At 48.2% G+C, this 18,653-nt stretch overlaps 1 protein-coding gene across 1 annotated transcript; it reads left to right on the top strand.

Annotated features, from left to right (window-relative positions):
• The first annotated feature begins 360 nt into the window (after window positions 1-360).
• Window positions 361-12,364, top strand: TRIM50 (tripartite motif containing 50). The gene is made up of 6 exons (XM_015413556.1): window positions 361-765; window positions 4,182-4,277; window positions 6,527-6,757; window positions 8,334-8,356; window positions 10,655-10,779; window positions 11,745-12,364. Exons 1-6 carry the CDS (start codon window positions 361-363, stop codon window positions 12,356-12,358), a joined length of 1,494 nt encoding a protein of 497 aa, XP_015269042.1. The 3' UTR covers window positions 12,359-12,364.
• The last annotated feature ends 6,289 nt before the right edge of the window (window positions 12,365-18,653 follow it).

Below are 18,653 nucleotides of genomic sequence, written 5' to 3'. Positions count from 1 at the left end.
CCTGGACCTCTTTGTGTCAGAGTGTCATTAGTGTCAGCTCTGCCCGTCCAATCCCCTCTCTGACTGTCTTTTTATGCTTCTCTTAACTTTCTTCTTGTGATCTTTGCCCCCCGCCCATCCAGTCTCACGTTCGCTTTCGTTCTGCACACAGGCATGCTCAAAAGCACTGTCTTCTTACTTCAAAGACTGCATTACTTCTTTACCCTTAATCTTATCCATTGTCATTGCAGAGGATCTGCCCATTGGACGCAACAGGGAAAAGCCATTCCCGGTCTCGATATCTGGGGGTTTCCAGCTAAGGTCATTTGACCTCCAGGGCTGTGCTACAGAGAACCTCTCTGTGAAGAAGGCCACTTCACAATGGCTCGGAAGATGAGCATTAATGAGCTGGAGGACCAGCTGCTGTGCCCCATTTGCTTGGAAATCTTCAAGGAGCCGCTGATGCTCCAGTGTGGGCACTCCTATTGCAAGTCCTGCGTGGTGTCCCTTTCGGGAGACCTGGAGAAGCAGTTCCTGTGCCCGGTGTGCCGGAAAGCTGTGGATTGCAGCAGTTCTCCGCCCAATGTGAACCTGGCCCGCATCATCGAGGCGCTGCACACTGTGAGCAACTCGGATCCCAACGAAGAATCCTGTCCTGACCATCATAACCCCCTCAGTCTCTTCTGCGAGCAAGACCGGGAGGTGATCTGCGGGCTGTGTGGCACCATTGGCACTCACCAGCACCACAAAGTCATGCCCGTCTCCACTGTTTACAGCCGGATGAAGGCAGGTGCTTGGGAGGGGGGAGACTTGGGCTTGAGTGGGCAGAAGGGGCTCAAGCCTGCTAGGATTCTTGCAAAGGATGCTAGACTAGGTGGCCCCAGGTCTTAGCCAGCCAGCCATTCTTGAACAGGAGCTCAGACTCTGGAGAACTGAACATGGACTACTGGTGTTCTAAAGAGATCCCGACTCCACACTCCTGGTGTTGTAAATTTGATACACACAGACGGACCGTGGAAGTTCTAGTAAGGCTGCAGTAGAAATCTGACATCACTCCTGCCCTGAGTTGGGGAGATCACTGCAACCTTCTCCCTCCGGTGTCTCAGTGTCAGAGCATCTGCTTGGCATGCAGAAAGTCCCAGGTTCAGTCCCCGGCATCTCCAATTAGCTGGACCAGGTAGCAGGTGAAATGAACTACTGAGTTGACAGTGCTGACCTTAATGGGCCAAGGGTCTGATTCGTTATGGCAGCTTCATTGTTCTTCCTGGGTCTGATGAGGGTTCAGGACTGCCTCATCCTGGCCTGTCTGGGGGCCAAGCTGCACATTCAGGGTTTTAATTTTAATAATAATTAACGAGTTGGGTTCGGGTTCCCCAAAGGCGCCCAGTAACTATTTTTACACGTGGGCCAGCAAAAATGGGGAAATAATTCTTCCTCCCCAGCACTGTTTCTGTGTGGGAAAACAACTGGGGGGGGGGGCAGGAGCCCTTCCTGGCCCCCGACAGCAGCATTCCAAGACTGTCTGGGATTTCATTTATTTTTTAGAAGCCGTTCCATGCAGCCGCTGTGAAGTTTGTGGGAAACCTGAGTTGGGTCAGGTGAACCAGGGACCCAGCTGTTTAAAAATATTAACACGTTGTTTGTCCAGCATCAAGTGTGCTGCAGAATTGCAGCTTTTGGTGTTCAGCATGCTTTTCGTGAGGCGCTGCAGTGGCTCAAGCGGTTAAGACGCTGAACTGCAGGCTGTGGAAGGTCGGTAGTTCAGCAGTTCGAGACCCAAGTTGCCGCATGATGGGGTGAGCTCCCATCTCTAGTTCCAGCTCCTGCCAACCTAGCAGTTCGAAAGCAAGAAATTGCAAGTAGATAAATAGGTACCACTTCGGTGGGAAGGTAACAGCGTTCCATGCGCCTTGGTGTTTAGTCATGCCGGCCACATGACCACGGAAATGTCTTTGGACAGCGCTGGCTCTTCGGCTTTGAAACGGAGATGAGCACCGCAACCCTAGAGTCGGACTCGACTGGCTTTCGAGCAAGGGAACCTTTACCTTTATGCTTTTTGTGGGGATGTCAGGGGAAGGTGCCACAACTTGTCAGTTTCGGCACAACAAACCTTTCCCATTGTTTGATTTTGCATCCCCAGAACGGCTTGCAGTACTTGTAAAATGAGACATATGCAAAATCTGTGACTTATTTTTATTTTGCTGCAAAAGACTAACACGGCTGCTACTTTAGAATTCATTCTGAGATTCCTTTGAGAATCCAGCGTCTTTCTGTTTCACTGTGTGAGTGTGTACCTTTGGGGCAGGTGGGGGGGGTCATGTGAAAGAAAGGAGGAGAAGATAAGGAGTATGGTTGGCTGAACTCCATGATAAAGAGCATGAATGGGAAACAGTGTGGCACAGAGTTTGTGTGTTAAACAAAAAGGGGCCTTCCAAGGGAATGGAAAAGCAACCCCTGGAGTTCCTGACACCAGGTAGGACAAAGAGATAAAGTTGGAAACGTACGAGTCTTTCTGGCCCAGACAGGTGGCTTTAGAGGACTTGCTCAGAAACAGGGTGTGTTTGAACCACAGTGGAGCCAAACCCTGAAGGGAGCCTGGAAATCACAACTCTAACCTTGAGCCCTTGCCTCTTCTGCCCCACCCCCAGATGTCCGAGAGTAGGCTGTGGTTGCCAAAAGAAGAGAGGAAAAGCCACTTTGCGCATGCTCAGAGTGATGTGCCACTTTAAAGCCTCGTTCTCCTCTGCAGCTCTTTCTAGGCTACTGTCCTGCCATTTAAAATAGATTGGGGGGGGGGGGGGTAGAATCCCAGCTGAAGTTCAACATGGAGCATAACTTTACAGACCCCCCCTCAAGACTGTCAAGGGCTACTTCGCAGGTCCCCAGATTGATCTTATGACCTCTTCAAACCCAGTTCCCTGCTCTTAACTTTCAGAGATGGGTCAGGAAAAGTGGTGTTCAAGGTGAGAGATGGATTGATTGCTCCCCATCAGAGGTTCCCTTAAAGAAAAAAATAGCTCAATGGGAGAGCATGGATTTTGCATGGTAGAAGAAGTTCCCCAATTGCATCCCTCCAGTTCCAAAGGCTCTCAAGTAACAGGACTGGGAACGGCTTCTCTCTGCCTGAGGTCTTGGCTAGCCAATCCGACTCTGAGTAGACATGGCTGAGCTGAGCGGACCTCCAATCTGAGGCATTTTTTTAATGCTCAGATGTTCTTGCCACTCCTGGACTGTTCTACATCTCATGCCTGCTAAAAGGCACGAGAGACGTTTGAAGTAGGTGACAATCTATCTAAAATGAGTAGGGCGGGGTCCCCAATCCTTTTGAGCCCATCGGGCATATTCAGAATTTTGACATGGTGAACACCACAACAAAATGGCTGCCACAAAACGGCTGCTGCAGGAGGCAGACCCAGCCACAAAATGACTGCCAGAGCTTAATTTCAGTAACACAGTGTAGATCCTTGTGCTGTGGTGGCAGCAGCTGCCAAAGCAGCATTTAGAAAATATCTGCAAAGCCAGTCAAATCTCCAGTACTCAAGAAGCCTTGCTAGGCGAAACCCTTACCTGCCCCCCCCCCTTCTTAAAAATACTTGGCAGCAGGGCTATTTTTGGGCAGGAACACACAGGAACGGAGTTCCAGGGGGCTCCCAAGTTGGCCACGCCCAGCAGGAACTCATTAGCATAACAGGCCACACCCAACAGCAGGAACTCATTAGGATTGGCTACATTAGGGGTGTGTGGCCTAACATGCAAAGGGTTCCTGCTACAAAAAAGGCCCTGGGTTTTGACAACAAGCAAGGTAAACAGAATAAGAAGCAAAAGGTGGGTGTGGCTGGATAACCACACTTCTGGTAACATGGGGGTGCAGCCTAATATGTTAATATGCTGTGCTGTCAGGGGTGTGGCCTAATAGGCTAATGAGTTCCTGCTGTTGGGTGTGGCCTATTATGCTAATGAGTTCCTGCTGGGCTTTTTCTACAAAAAAAGCCCTCCTTGGCGGGCATCAGAAAAGGTGTTGGTGGGCACCATGGATCACAGAGGTACCACACTGGGGGCCCCTGGCATAGCATCTTTGTGCCCTGGCTGTGAACTTCCAAAAGGTATCTGGTGTGCCTCTACTGGGCACAAATGAATTGGACTTGTCCACCTTGTGCCCGGTGGTCCAATAATAAGCTAATCCTGACATTCTCTCTCCTCAGGAGGAACTCTCTGTGTTGATAACTGAAGTGCAACAGCAAAAAAGGAGCCTGGATGAACATGTCAGCAAGTTGATGAACAACAAAACGCGCATTGCGGTAAGCATTGGACCCAATTGCCTTTCTGTCCATACCCACCCCACCCCACCCCCTGCCCGGTGCAGTGACCACTCACACCTTTCCTTTCTCCATCCGTTTATGTAGCACTGCAAATATGACAGTGCTGGCTACAATATATACATAAAGCAGGTTTCCCCAACATGGAGCCCCTAGTCACCATGGGGCTCACCATGGGAAGCCCACTGAGATTTTCAGAAAATGGGTGTGGCCACTATAAGGCTGGGCTTGTTGTCTGCCCTCATTGGAAGAAAGTGGGTTTCCATGGCTACAACAGCAACCACAGCCATTGGAGGATCAGCAGGACTGTGAAGCACCCAGCCTTGAGCTCCTATTCCGCTGTCAGGCTTTCCTTTTTATTTCTTCTTCCTCCCTTCCTCTCTCTGGCCTTCCTTTAATTTCGTTTGCTTTCTGTGATTCTTTTGCAAAGCGAGGGGGTGAATATTGTGTTTGCCCCTGCCTCCTGGAGCCATTTTTACTTTGCTTCTGCCTCCTGTAGAGGCCATTTTGGGGCTGTCACTCACCAGTCAGAGTTCCCTCTAAGTTGAGTTAGTGTGAGCTAGCTCACAGTTCTTTGGCCTCCGGCTCAGACATTTTCGGCTTAGCTCAGGAAGGAGGGCTCCAGAGCAAACTAATGTATGCAGTAGCCAAATCGCTCGCTGACAACTTTAATGCCGGTAGCTCACAAAGTAGAATTTTTGCTCACAAGACTCCACACAAGACTCACTACCCCCTCTCACAATTCCACAGGTGCCTACAGGCTCAAAACAGTCAGAGATTCTGGGCATAAAGCGTGAAAGGGAGATTGGCTTCCACAAACACTGAGGGTGAACTTATGTCAGAGAGAGAGAAAGAGAGCCTGGTACAGCTTCCTAATGTTTATCCACAGCACATGCATGAGTGTTTGGAGGTGTTCACACATGTTTTCTGCACAAATGCTGACATGCCTGCCCGAAGCAACTTCATGCCTTTTCATCGCCGTCTTGCTTAACTGCTCTTCTTCCATGCCTGCTTGGGGTGGGGTGGGGGGCTCCTGCCTCCTGAAAATGGCAACCCCAACATTAACCAAGTTGATGATAAATTATGTTGTACTTCAAGAACTTCAAATGTGAAAGTTTCCAAAGTTCTCAGATATATTTTTTTAACGTTAGATTTTTAAGGGGCGCTTGACAGTGAATCTTGTTGAGTAACATTGACACGTAACTTAACAGTGCAGGCCAATGCAGAGTTACTCGCGTCTAATCCCATTAATCATACATCTGTTTTCTGAAACTCTGGCAGTATCCCAAAGCGAATGCTGAAATGAAAATTCAGTGAGGTGGGTAAATTTGAATCTTTGCATGGAAATGGAAATCTCAAAAACTTGCAGAAGGTTTTTGTTTGTTCAGTTTCAAATTAATTTGACAGCAAATCTGAAATCTTGCCAGCTGAGAAAGATGGTCTGGGGGTTTTCTGTCCTGTGGGTCTTGATACCAAATTTCTCAAAGGAAGGAAGCAATGGAAGTCCCTGTAAGGAGATTAAAGCACAGCACAGCCACATGATTCCAGGGCAATTTGTACCAAAGCACCTGCTGCGGCACTATCAGTGTTGATCTTGTGGGATTGCTGGCTTTAGCCCAGGTGTTTTTTGTATTGTTTGATCTTGCCGTCAAGGACATGGGTGTCAAAGCAACTCTGAACAGCAGGTGCCCTGCTGCCACCCGTGTGGCTGCTGCCAAGGAGTGTTTGGGCAGATGGTTCCTTTGGTCATCAGGAAAGCCAATCCCTGCAGGTCAGGGGTCCTCAACATGGAGGCCCACCACCGCCTTATCTGTTGCCCACCAAGTATTTTCAAAAAGCGGGTGAAGCCAGGTTGGGCCTATCACCCAAGCACAGCATCTATAGAACACTGGAGAACTGATTGGCTGTGTAAATTAATGTTGCTTTGGCAACAGCTGCTACCAGTTTGGTTTTATTCTCTCTCTTTTTTCCAAGTGTCTTTTAAAAATCATTCCTCTTTCCCCTTGCATTTGGAGATCCTTTGGGGCAGTTGTGGCTCCGTCTCCCACAGAAGCCATTTTGTGGTTGGGCCCACCATCCTGTGCCAGAATTCCAAAGGTGCCCCACAGGCTCAAAAAGGCCAGGGATCCCTGCTGTAGGTTAGTATCTTTAACGCACACACACCCCCTTCTCCTCCAGCTCAAACTAAACCCAGCATTTTCCTTGTGGTTACAATCCCACAAATCTCTCAGAACGAGTCAGATGTCTTCAAACGGGTGATCTGGAAGCAGTTCCAGGAGCTGCACAAGTACGTTGACGAAGAGAAGGCCAACTTCCTGGAGCAGATTGAGAGAAAGGCAGCCCACCTCATTGCCTCCATCGAGGTCCAGGTGAAGCAGATGGCGAATGCCCTGGAGAAGCTGAAGGAGCTGGAGAGATCCTTGGAGAAACTCAACAACGAGGGCCATCTGGATTTCATCAGGGTATGCCTGGCTGTCAAGGGTGGACATAAGAACATAAGAGACGCCAATGTTGGATCAGGCCAAAGGCCCATCCAGTCCAACACTCTGTGTCACACAGTGGCCAAAAATACCAGTGGCCAAAAATACCAGGCCAAGTGGGGCCAGGACATTAGAAGCCCTCCCACTGTTGGCCCCCCCAAGCACCAAGAAGACAGAGCATCACTTGCCCCAGAGCCCCTATCTATACCTTGTGGCTAAGGGTAACTCCCCCCCCCCTCCCCAAAATGCTTTGGCTTCAGAGAAGGTAAATCGAAGTGGTACCACCCCAACTAATTAGTATGGGGCGTAATTTGGCAGGAAGTTCTCCAGAGCAAGCCTCACTGAAACAAACTCGATTCTGTTAATTTGACTGTGTTTTATGCAGTGCAGCAGCAGCACAATATCCCCTGGTGGGGTGGATTGGCCATTCAATTTACAGGGAAATTGCCCGTTGGACTGCTGCCCTAGAACGCTGCCAGTGCCTCCAAGGGCTGCTTGGCTCAGATGCTTCATTGGTAATCATTGGTGTCAGCTCACCAATTGTCTCCTCCAGCACCGCTGCCATTTTGTGGGATGAGGGTGAGCCAATATCTGTTGTCCATGCTGCTGAGGTCAGTGGCCTCTGATGTGCTGGTTGGTTGGGGATGCTGAGCTGGGCCTCTTCCAGGGCCATTTTCACTTCCCAGCCTGCTCCTGCCTGGGACTGAACACAGTGCTCCACTCTACTGCGCTTGGTGGCCCCAGAATCAGCTGACTTAACAGGGATGCCAGCCTCCAGGCGGGACCTGGGGGTCCCTCGGAGTTACATCTCCAGACGACAGCGATTAGTTCCCCTGGAGAAACTGGATGCCTTGGTGGGTGGACTGTATGGCATTGTACCCCACTGAGGTCCCTGTCCTCCCCAAGCTCTGCCCCCAGATCTCTAGATGTTTCCCAGCTTGGAGCTGGCAACCCTTCCCCTGGCTCCCACCCCCCTCTGGTGGCCAGGGAGGGTCTGGCAACCCTATGCCTTGACCGTGCACCTAAGCTTGTGTCATGGCAGGGCTGTCTCCGTGGGCAACTCTGGCCTGAGGACCCCTGAAGGAGGGAGGGAGCTTGGTTGCACTGTCTCCAGACCCAGAGACCTTGGTGGTCATTCATCTCAGTCTCCCTCCCCTTCCACACATAATTCCCTGTAACCTGTAGTCTATTCAGGAGTAACCTGAGGGTCAGCTCTAATCCTGCCTGTTTCATTTGGAACTAGCTTTAGCTTCCAAACCCATTTCAAGACAGCTAAACAGCCTTCATTCAGGTAGCCACATGATTCTGCTGCAGTACAGAATACAAAAAATCAGGGCCACAGGTCCTTTTTTCCTTCCCCATAACAGTGTGATTGCTGCTTTGCAAAGAAATGAGCAGGTGTATGTGGGTAGGGTGTTCCACAGTCCCATCAGGACTTGTGCCTTCTGCTTCCCGCCCCTTCCTGGGTCTTACTTGCAGAACTCAAGTTACTGCAGAACAGCATCACTAAGCCTTTCTGCGTTTCTCCCTCACTCCTGTGTGTTGTTTTTTTTAACAGAAATACGGATCTCTACCCTCAAGGTATGTGGAATGAGAGACCGCGTTGATGGGTAATGTGGAGCCAGGGGGAAAGAAAGCCCACTGGTCTTGGGAGGGGTTACAGAATGCACACCTCTCCATGTATGGGGAGGGAGAGTGACCTAGAGGGAACTGACCAGGCCTGTTTCAACCGTAGTCGTCTTCAGCATGTAGTTTTTGCACGTGTTACAGAATCTGTACTGTGCCTGCCACAAGCAAAGCAAGCAGTGAGCCTCCATGGCTGCATTCGCACCAGGCAGTTTGGTGTAGTGGTTAATCGTGCAGACTCTAATCTGGGAGAACCGGGTTTGATTCCCCACTCCTCCACTTGCAGCTGCTGGATGACCTTGGGCAAGCCATAGTTCTGTTGGAGCTGTTCTCTTAAGGACAGTTCTGGAAAGAGCTCTCAGCCCCACCTACCTCATAGTAGGTGTTGTGGGGAGGGGAAGGGAAAGGAGTTTGTAAGCCACTTTGAGACTCCGAGTGAAGGGCAGGGTATAAATCCAATCTCTTCTTCTTCTACTTAAGGAACAAATCATGGTTTGTCATTGCATTGGAGCCATGAGCTTCAGTTTTCTTTCTTGCATGTAAATAAGAATTCCAAAGCACGGTTGTTGCATGTTAGGAAAATCTCAATATCCAAGCTGCAGCAAAGGGAGAGACATATGACTGAAAACTGTGGTTTGCTGTTATGTATGAATGTGACCAACATGCAGCAGTGCATAAACACTGCTGAAGAAGACCAAATGAAATATGTCTGGTCCGTCTTACAGGCTAAACCTAGATTCAGGTGGGGTAGCCATGTTGGTCTGAAGTGGCAGAATGAAGTCTGAGTCCAGTGGCACCTTTAGACCAACAGAGTTTTTTTCATGGTATAAGCTTTCGTGTGCAAGCACACTTCCTCAGATACAACGAATACATGCCTAAACCTAGGCATGTTGACTCAGGAGTAAGCCCCTTTTGTTCAGTGGGTCTTACTCCTAGGTAAGTTTGTATCAGATTGCAGCTTCCTTCAACGCTTTCAGGGGTCATTTCCTGCAGGAGCGCACAGGAGCGGAGCTCCGGCAGTAAAGAGCCCAAGGGGTGGGGACATGCAACAAGCCCCACCCTCTGCTCCCAGCAGCCCTCAGTCAGAGCAAGAAGCAGCCAGGTAAGTTGCAGAGCTCCTCCCTTGGCCCCCCGGTCCAAAACAGTCCAGTGGCACCTTAAAGACCAAGTTTTATTCAGGTACAAGCTCTCCCTTCTCTGCGAGGACAGATCTGCACTCCCCCCCCCCATAGCTAGCAATCCAAAACAGTCCAGTGGAGTCTGAGCGGTGGGTGTTGCCTTCTGACACACTTCCAGTGATGTCAGGGGGTGTGGCATATGCAAATAAGTTATACTAATGAGCTCCTGCACCTCTTTTTCTACGACATGACCTCTGCTTAGGATCATACTTCAGATGGTAATTTATCAAGAGATGTGTCTTGAATGCCTCAAGATTTGAATAGATAGGATATGATTTGAATAGACTGTATGAGTTTTAAGGACAGACACAATGGATTTTTTGTGGCTTAGACAAGAGAACAGTTGTTGCCTACCCTGTATGGATCATCATCAGTTTTGCACCTTTCTGCAAAGAAGAGGGAAGAAGCCTACAGCCTTCAGAAGTCCTGAGAGACCTCTGCTCATTGGCACTTTCAGCCCCAGTAGTTAACTAGGGTGGGGCTGGAACTCCGTGAGTGATTAACAGTGCCATCCAAGGCAGAGCTATACCATTCCAAGTCCATTGAAGTCACCACCAATGCTCCCTCTCAGCTGTGGAGTCTTTTGAGCAAAAATTCTACTTTGCGAGCTGCTGGCGTTAAAGTTGTGAGTGAGCAATTTGTCAACGGCATCAATTAGTTTGCTCTGGAGCCATCCTTCCTGAGCTGAGACAGAAATGTGTGAGCCAAAGGCTAAAAAACTCTGAGCTAGCTCACAGTAACTGAGTTTAGAGGGAACACTGGTCACCACTTAGGATAGCACTGTCAGGCTGTGGATAATTAAGTTTGCAGCAGGGGTGGATGGAGAGGAAGAATAGCCTTGCCGATGGGTGCCTATCTCCAAAGAAGGGACGGAGGTACAACCTTCCCAGCCAGCCATGCACCATATGTGGCTCATTCAGGCACCTCCTTCCCCACCATGTATGGGGCAAGGGCCACCCCTCATTTGGGGCTGGGGCAGCCTTCCAGGCCATTGGCCCACTGCGAACTTTCCCGGGAGGCCTTAATGGCCAGTCTTAATTTGGAGGAGATAATAACAACAGTAAACTTACCCTAGGTCTGAGCTCCCTCGCCAGCACCCAGCCGATGGCGCGTTCAGCGCAGTCTCTTTTAATCCCGGCTTCCACCAAGATGACATCAAGATGACCGTGTGGAAGCACCTGCTACGCAAAGTTCTACCAGGTATGGCTTCTGTCTGAAGCATGGCTTTGCCAGCGTAGCTACTGTTGGGTGTGCAGGCGGCCCTGAGAGCATTTTCCAACAAGATGCCAAAAAGCACATTTGCTAAGTTGGTTTTGTGTGTTGGTTTCACATTGTTAATTTGATTTGATTTATTTAATTTGTATCCCGCCCTCCCGGCCAAGGCTGGCTCAGGGCGGCTTACAGCACAGGGTAAAAATTCCAACAATACATATAAAAGCGCAGTAACAGTTACTATAAATACAACGTTAAAACCAAAACATAATAAAGTGCTAACATAGTTCTTCACTTTTAACGTCAACTCCATTGGTCTGCTTCAGTTGCTTTGGGGGGTTTGGCTCGGGCAATGATTAGAGGGACCAGCGGATCAGGGCTCTTCCACCATAGGGTGTCAATTGTTGTTGGTGATGGTAGTGGTGATCGTGATGAGAGTGGTAGTGGCCCCAAAAGCCTGGCAGAAGAGCTCCATTTTACAGGCCCTGAGGAACTGTAGAAGATCCCGCAGGGCCCAGATCTCCTCTGGGAGCTCATTCCACCAGAGTGGGGCCACCACCGAAAAGGCCCTGGCCCTAGTTGTCATCTGCCTGGCTTCCTTAATGCTTGGGAGGACCAGCCGATTCTGGGTCCCTGATCGCAGCCCTCTCTGGAGTACATGTGGGGAAAAGGCGGTCCCTCGAGGGGGTGGGAGTGATGTCTAAAGGTAGCCTAAAGTGGCAGCATCACGAAACAGGGGGCAGTTCTTGAGACTGCTCTGGCATGTTATGGCCACCGACTCCTTGGTCTCGCTGTCATTTCCAAAGGATAGTTGGAGGCAGTAGAGAACCGCTGCATCCTATCCATCTCAGAGCATATTCCCTCAAATGTTGCCGGCTTGGCTGCCTCAACAGTTCACCCGACGCTTCCCCGGGCCCTCAGGAGCCCTCTTGCTTTTCACCCCTTTCTCTTAGCGCCAGAGATGCTGAAACTTGACCCCGTGACCGCACACCCCATGCTGGAGCTGTCCAAGGGGAACACCGTGGTGCAGTGTGGAAGTCTGCTCTACCAGCGGCGAGACAGCACCTCCGACCGCTTCGACTACAGCAACTGCATCCTGGCCAGCAAAGGGTTTTCGTGGGGGAAGCACTACTGGGAGGTCATCGTGGGCACGAAGAGCCACTGGCGCCTGGGCATCGTCAAGGGCTCAGTCAGCCGCAAAGGCAAGCTGAACAAAAGCCCGGAGCACGGAGTGTGGCTCATCGGCTTGAAGGAAGGCAAGGTCTACGAGGCCTTCGGCAGCCCCCGAGTGGTGTTACCCCTCACGGCTCGCCCCCAGCGCATCGGGGTGTACCTGCACTACGAAAAGGGCGAGCTGACCTTCTACAATGCCGACAGCCCTGACGAGCTAGTGGCCATCTACACTTTCCACGCGGAGTTCCAGGGCAAGCTGTACCCTATCCTGGACTTGTGCTGGCACGATCGAGGCACCAACACCGTGCCCATCATACTGCCTACGCCTGCCACGCCGCAGGATTCTTGGACCCAAGACAGCGGCTTTGAATCCCAAGAGCCCACTAAGCTCTAGAGCTCATAGCTGGTATGTTCCTACTTGTTGCCGAGACAGGCACGCCCCAAGTGTGGAGCAGCTTCGTGTTGCCATCGGTGTGACACCCCGCGTATGGCTCTCTGGCCTCTTGTCACGCCGCTAGCTCAGTTTAATAGCTTCTCGCTGAGACAGAACATTTGTTATACACTCAGGAGGGGTGGGTGGCAATTCACAAGCACAGCTTGAGTTCAAGAGGCCTGTTAGAGAATGCGTTGCCATTTTTGCTTTTAGCAATGGAAATAGCAGGGTTTTTTTGGTTTTAAGACGCTAAATCAAGCATTCCTGGAGCAAGCAGCAGGGCTGGGAAGATTTAAGGTGGAAGATATAATTTAATATAAAGGTTCCATATGCGCCGCCCCAGCACTGTTGTGCATTGGACTACCTTGTTATTTGAATAGCTCTGTATGTTTCTGTTGATATTTTATACCTGTTTTGAACATTGGAAGTTGCCTTGTGCAGAGGCAGAGCGTCAGTCCATTACCCTCAGGGTCAACTTCCTGCTTGTCTGTAGGATTGCCAACCTCCAGGTGGGCATACAGAAATGTATATCACTGTGTACAATAAATATATGTTTATGGTAAAAACAATTTCATGCTTTATTCTTTTTCTTTTTATCTTTTTCTATACTGTTGTCTAAATATTGGTATCAAATATTATCAAAAATATATTTCACCCAAACAATACATCGAGTTCATTAGTTGCTGCAGATTTTCCGGGTTGTGTGGCCACGGTCTTGCCATTGCAGAACCTGACGTTTCGCCAGTAACTGTGACTGGCATTCTCAGAGGTATAACACAGAAGGATGGAGTACTCTCTGTGTCAAGGTGAGAAGAAAATGGTAGGCAGGTAATTTATATCTACTCCAGAAGGTGGGGGAGGGCTGAGTCCGTAGTGCTATTGTCAGATGTAGAGACTTTTGTGTTTTTCAGGACAGGAAACCATGCCCTATTTATTTTTAAACTCTCTTCTTTCCTGTTGAAATTGTGCTTATGTTTATGAATTTCAGTGGTTTCCCTGTGTAATCTGACATGGTAATTGGAAGTGTCATCTAGCCTTTCAGTGTCTTGGAACAAAATACTGTGTCCTGTTTGACTTAGGCTATGTTCAGCCACTGCTGATCTTTCAGGTTGGGCAAGTCTGCAGTGTCTTTCATGTTCTTTTATTCTTGTCTGAATGCTACACTGTGTGGTCCCGATGTAAACCTGTCCACAACTGCATGGTATGCGGTATACTCCTGGAGAAGTGAGGGGGTCTCTTCTGTCTTTTGCCGATTGTAGCCTCCTCAGGAAACCTCCTCAGGAAACAATCCATATACAAAAGAGCCTCCTCAGGAAAGCTCCTCCATTAGCATGTTCATAGCCTGGAGAACTCCAACAAGATAATGACTCAGCCCTCCCCCACCTTCTAGAGTAAATATAAATTACCTGCCTACCATTTTCTTCTCACCTTGACACAGAGAGTACTCCATCTTTCTGTGTTATTCCTCTGAGGATGCCAGTCACAGCTACTGGCGAAACGTCAGGTTCTACAATGCCAAGACCATGGCCACACAATCCAGAAAATCTACAGCAACTAATGAACTCCAGCCGTGAAAGCCTTCGAAAAAATACATTGAGTGCAGGTTTATATTTAGACAGCACCTTGTCGGTAACACTTTCACTAGTCCTATGGGACTCTGGTAATTTACCCGTTTCGAATGAATCTTTTTCAAGGACTGTGATGTATATATAAAGGACATAAGGCACAATAATTTTTCTTTGTGAGCACAAAAGCTCTTGAGATAGCAGCATTGTCTAGGCTCCCATCAGAACCCTTGCAGCAAACATAATAACCTATCTAAGACAGCATATCTTTCAAATTCTATCAGGTGGCTGCAAATCTGAAAGCATATTTTTCTCTTATGTATTGTTTGGGTGAAATATATTTTTGATAATATTTGATACCACTATTTAGACAACAGTATTGAAAAATATACAAAGAATAAAGCATACAATTGTTTTATCATAAACAGATATTTATTGTACACAGTGATATATATTTTTGTATGTCTTCCTAACACTGTGACCCTCAGTTTTTGTATTAACCTCCAGGTGGGGCCTGGGGATCTCCTGGAGTTACAGTTGATCTCCAGAAAATAGAGATCAGTTTTCCTGGAGAAAATGGCTGCTTTGGAGGGTGGACTCTTTGGCATTGTGCCCTGCTGAGGTCCCTTCTTACCCTGAATCCTGCCCTCCCCATATAGTCCAATTGTGACTTTGGTGTGCATGGAGAAAGGGCTTCAGCTTCCAGTGAAATGGCCCAGGTGGTCCTGAGGACTTTGCATTTAGCAGGGGTCATTTCCTGCAGGAGCGCACAGGAGCGGAGCTCCAGCAGTAAGGAGCTCAGGGGGTGGGCACATGCAACAAGCCCCACCCCCTGCTCCCAGCAGCCCTCAGTCAGAGCAAGAAGCAGCCAGGTAAGCTGCAGAGCTCCCCCCGGCCCCCCGACCCAAAACAGTCCAGTGGCACCTTTAAGACCAAGTTTTATTCAGGTACAAGCTCTCCCTCCTCTGCGAGGACAGATCTGCACGTTCCCCCACCCCCCAATAGCTAGCAATCCAAAACAGTCCAGTGGAGCCTGAGCGGTGGGTGTTGCCTTCTGACACACTTCCGGTGATGTCAGGGGGTGTGGCATATGCAAAAAAGTTATGCTAATGAGCGCCTGCACCTCTTTTTCTACAAAATGACCCTTGGCATTTAGTGAATGTGCCTGTGTGCCAGACATGACATTATCCTTGTGTAAATGAGTGTTTTCTTACTCCACGGGTACTTGTTGCGCATGCAACGACAGTAAGTTCGCATTTTTGTATGCGTGCATCCATTATTTGACACCCCTCTCATTGACAATACCCACTTGCCCCATAATCCCACACTGAACCTGAAACATAAAAATGCCGTCATTGGTACACCTCCTTCAGTGGCCCTTATGAAAAGCAAACAGGGTGGACAAAAACATAGGTCAGCTAGTGGAAGAATAATAATAACGTGATATTGAGTCACAACAGACTCATGGTGACTCCAGCCACAGGGTGTTCCAGGCAAGAGACGAGCAGAGGCGGTTTGCCATTTTCTTCCTCCACACAGTAACTCAGTCTTCCTTGGTAGTTTCCTATCTGAGGACTGACTGTGGCCGACCTTACTTCATTCCCAAGCTCTGATGAGCCTGGACTAAGCTGGGCTATTCAGGCTTCTCAACTAGTTTAAATGTACAGTCAGTACTGTATGGTGGAGTTTTGCCAGCCCTACACACACGGGTGAGCAATCATACTAACAAGGGGAATGTGAGAACAGAGACTAAGTGTGGGCAAAGAAAAAGGACAAAGATGAAGACCTGCTTGCACAGACAGACACAGTAGTTACAGGTCGATATAAGTATACATGACATATCTAGTAAGACATCAACTGGCAGTGGTTCTCCAGACTCTCAGGTACAAAAGGGTCCTTTTCAACTGCAGTCCTTTAAGTGGAGATGGCAGGGGCTGAATCTGGTTCTACCACTGAGCTACAGGCTCTTCAGGAAGCCCAGAATAAAAGTAATGGGTGTATGAACATCTCCCTTGAGAAATAGCTTGACTGAGCCACTAGAGATGAATGACTGGTGTGTTTGCTGTCCTCTGGCTGGATAAATTCCAACCTAGCAAACATTGCAGGATTGTTTGCTGTCCAGAGACTAAACTGCAAGCAGTGACTGGATATTTTCAAGGATGGCATCTGCCCATTTGGGAGCTTCACGTCCTCTTCAGACTTCTACTTGGACCAAGACCTTTTGATTTCCAAAGGCATTTGAGCAATTGGTGGCTGAATAAAATGGTTCTTAGGTCTGCTTCTTTCTTTATACTTTGGTAATTGTATCTGCTTTGGTTGTTAATTTCGTGGATCTCAATGTCGTATCGTAAAATAGTCTGTATCATATTGTAAGCTGCCTTGGAGGCCCTGGAAAGGGGGTCTAAGGATGTGAAATAAAATTTAGCATTTCAAAGAAATTGATGAGTGTTGATTTTTAACTCAGGCTCCTTTTGCATGTGATTCAGTGTAATAAATTTCACAATGGCCTTAAGCCACAACTTTTTGTAAAATGATGCCTATTTTTTCAGATGATTACACAATGATTAAAATAATATCCGTTTCTCAGCTGTACAACCAATGTCTGGGTAACCTTACACTTAAAACTCCATGGATGTGTGCATATCTAGCATTATAACTATAAATAATAGTGATAATTCATATTTTACAAGTATGATATACTGGAATTGTGAGCATGTTATGGTACATTTCTATATTTGGGTTAAAAAAACAACAGATCAAGTCCTGTGTGAGTTTTCAGATTAATCATTAACTCAATTTCTTTGGAAATGAGCAAATTAGTCACTCATTTGGCAAGCCCAGATGCCTGTTGTGGGAAAGGATCCAGAGACACACAAAACTATGGAAGTGATGGTGGTGGTGGATGCTTCAAGGGCATCCACTCTTTTCATTTATTCATTCTTCAAGGGAAGGTTGCCAACTTCCAGATGGGACCAGGAGATCACCGGAAATTACAAATGATCTCCAGACCATGGAGGTCAGTTCTGTTGGAGAAAATGGCTGCTTTGGAAGGTGGGTGTGTATGGAGGTCCTTGCATTCTCCAGCCTCCACCCCCAAACCTCCAGAAATTTCCCAACCTGGAGTTGGCAGCCCTATTTCAGGGGAAAGTTTTACCTTAGGGTTTCTGGTGATCCCTAGAGAGGTGTGATATCACACTGTCACTGACACCCACACATGTTCTTCCCCAGTCTCCTGCTGATTTCCAGGCCTGGCAACCCTAGCTGGAGTGTAATATCACACCTGGCTCAAGCCAGAAAACGTAATCAAGAATGATGGTATACAGTACACACACACGGAGTGAAGATGTTTGGGACTGACAACTAGAACAACTTGAAAAATATGTGTATGTCACTTTCTTGAAAGGGCAGGACACAAAATAGTTGACATGTTTCCACACCTTTTATTTATTAGGGTATTTAAATACCACTTCTGTGCCACAATTGCCTGAAGCAACACACAACAGTACAGTTCAGTTCAGTTCAAACAAGCCATGTGACAAACCAACAAATTATAGAAATGGACCTGACCAGCTAAAACTAAAAGCAATTTTAAACATCAGTAACACTAAAAAACAGAGCAGCTAAGAACAAACACCAGTTAAAATCGTAATACAAAAAAGCAGGACAAAACACAAGAAGAAAAAGGGAAAGGAAATAAGCACCATAGGTCAACCAGTTAAAGCCAGCAGCCATTGAAAACAGGACTCGGTGTACTATGTGTTACTTCAGCGTTTGCGCAATGCAAAAAGTGGAAATGTGCTTGTATTAATTTTCCTTTCCACTCAAGCATTGCTGGATCCAAACAAAATAAGTCAGTCAAATAAATAAACATGCTGGTGTGATGATGATGTTGCATCCTGTTGGTGGCGCAGCAGTGAATTAAAGTTTAAGAACCACTGCTCTAAACTAAGACAAGACGCTCCCTCCCTTTCAATCCACTTTTTCAGGGCTGTCCTAAAAAACTACAGGAAGATAAAGTATGGAAAGAGGCAGTCAACATGCCCATGTTTATCAGGAGGCCTGCTCAGAAGCACTTGGTGCAAGAGGTATTTTTTCCGAACAGAAAATCTTTTCCAAATTCTATCTTCTGTAAGTGTGATAGGAGCTGCGGTGGATCAAGTGGTTAAGACGCTGAACTGCAGGCTGTGGAAGGTCAGTAGTTCAGCAGTTCGAGACCCGCGTGCCGCATGATGGAGTGAGCTCCCATCTCTAGTTCCAGCTCCTGCCAACCTAGCAGTTCGAAAGCAAGAAATTGCAAGTAGATAAATAGGTACCTCTTCGGTGGGAAGGTAACAGCGTTCCGTGCGCCTTGGTGTTTAGTCATGTCGGCCACATGACCACGGAAACGTCTTCGGACAGCGCTGGCTCTTCGGCTTTGAAACGGAGATGAGCCAGGATGAGCACCGCAACCCTAGAGTCGGATTCGACTGGCTTTCGAGCAAGGGAACCTTTACCTTTACCTATAAGTGTGATACTGTTTATTACTATACTTTGCATTTCTCAATTGTTTAGTTTAATAACTGAGGCCGTTCGGCGACTGAAAAGAAGGCGGCCCAAAGACCTACACGTCCCAGCATACACAGGGAAGCAACGGGTTACGGGATGCGGCTTGTTGGTGGAGGGGGCGTGGCTAGCATCTGCCTGGCGTGCCC

The sequence above is a fragment of the Gekko japonicus genome, unplaced genomic scaffold, assembly GCF_001447785.1.
Source record: "Gekko japonicus isolate JY-2015 unplaced genomic scaffold, Gekko_japonicus_V1.1 scaffold250, whole genome shotgun sequence".
In the NCBI taxonomy this organism is placed as follows: Eukaryota; Metazoa; Chordata; class Lepidosauria; order Squamata; family Gekkonidae; genus Gekko; species Gekko japonicus.
Note: the sequence above shows the minus strand (reverse complement) of the source record. Positions and strands in the feature narration are given on the sequence as shown.

Bases quoted from the DNA above. Each gene is read 5' to 3' on its own strand.
- TRIM50 (XM_015413556.1), top strand. From the start codon at position 361: ATGGCTCGGAAGATGAGCATTAATGAGCTGGAGGACCAGCTGCTGTGC. The intron at 4,278-6,526 runs GTAAGCATTGGA...CAAATCTCTCAG, and splicing joins ACAACAAAACGCGCATTGCG to AACGAGTCAGATGTCTTCAA. The intron at 8,357-10,654 runs GTATGTGGAATG...AACTTACCCTAG, and splicing joins TACGGATCTCTACCCTCAAG to GTCTGAGCTCCCTCGCCAGC.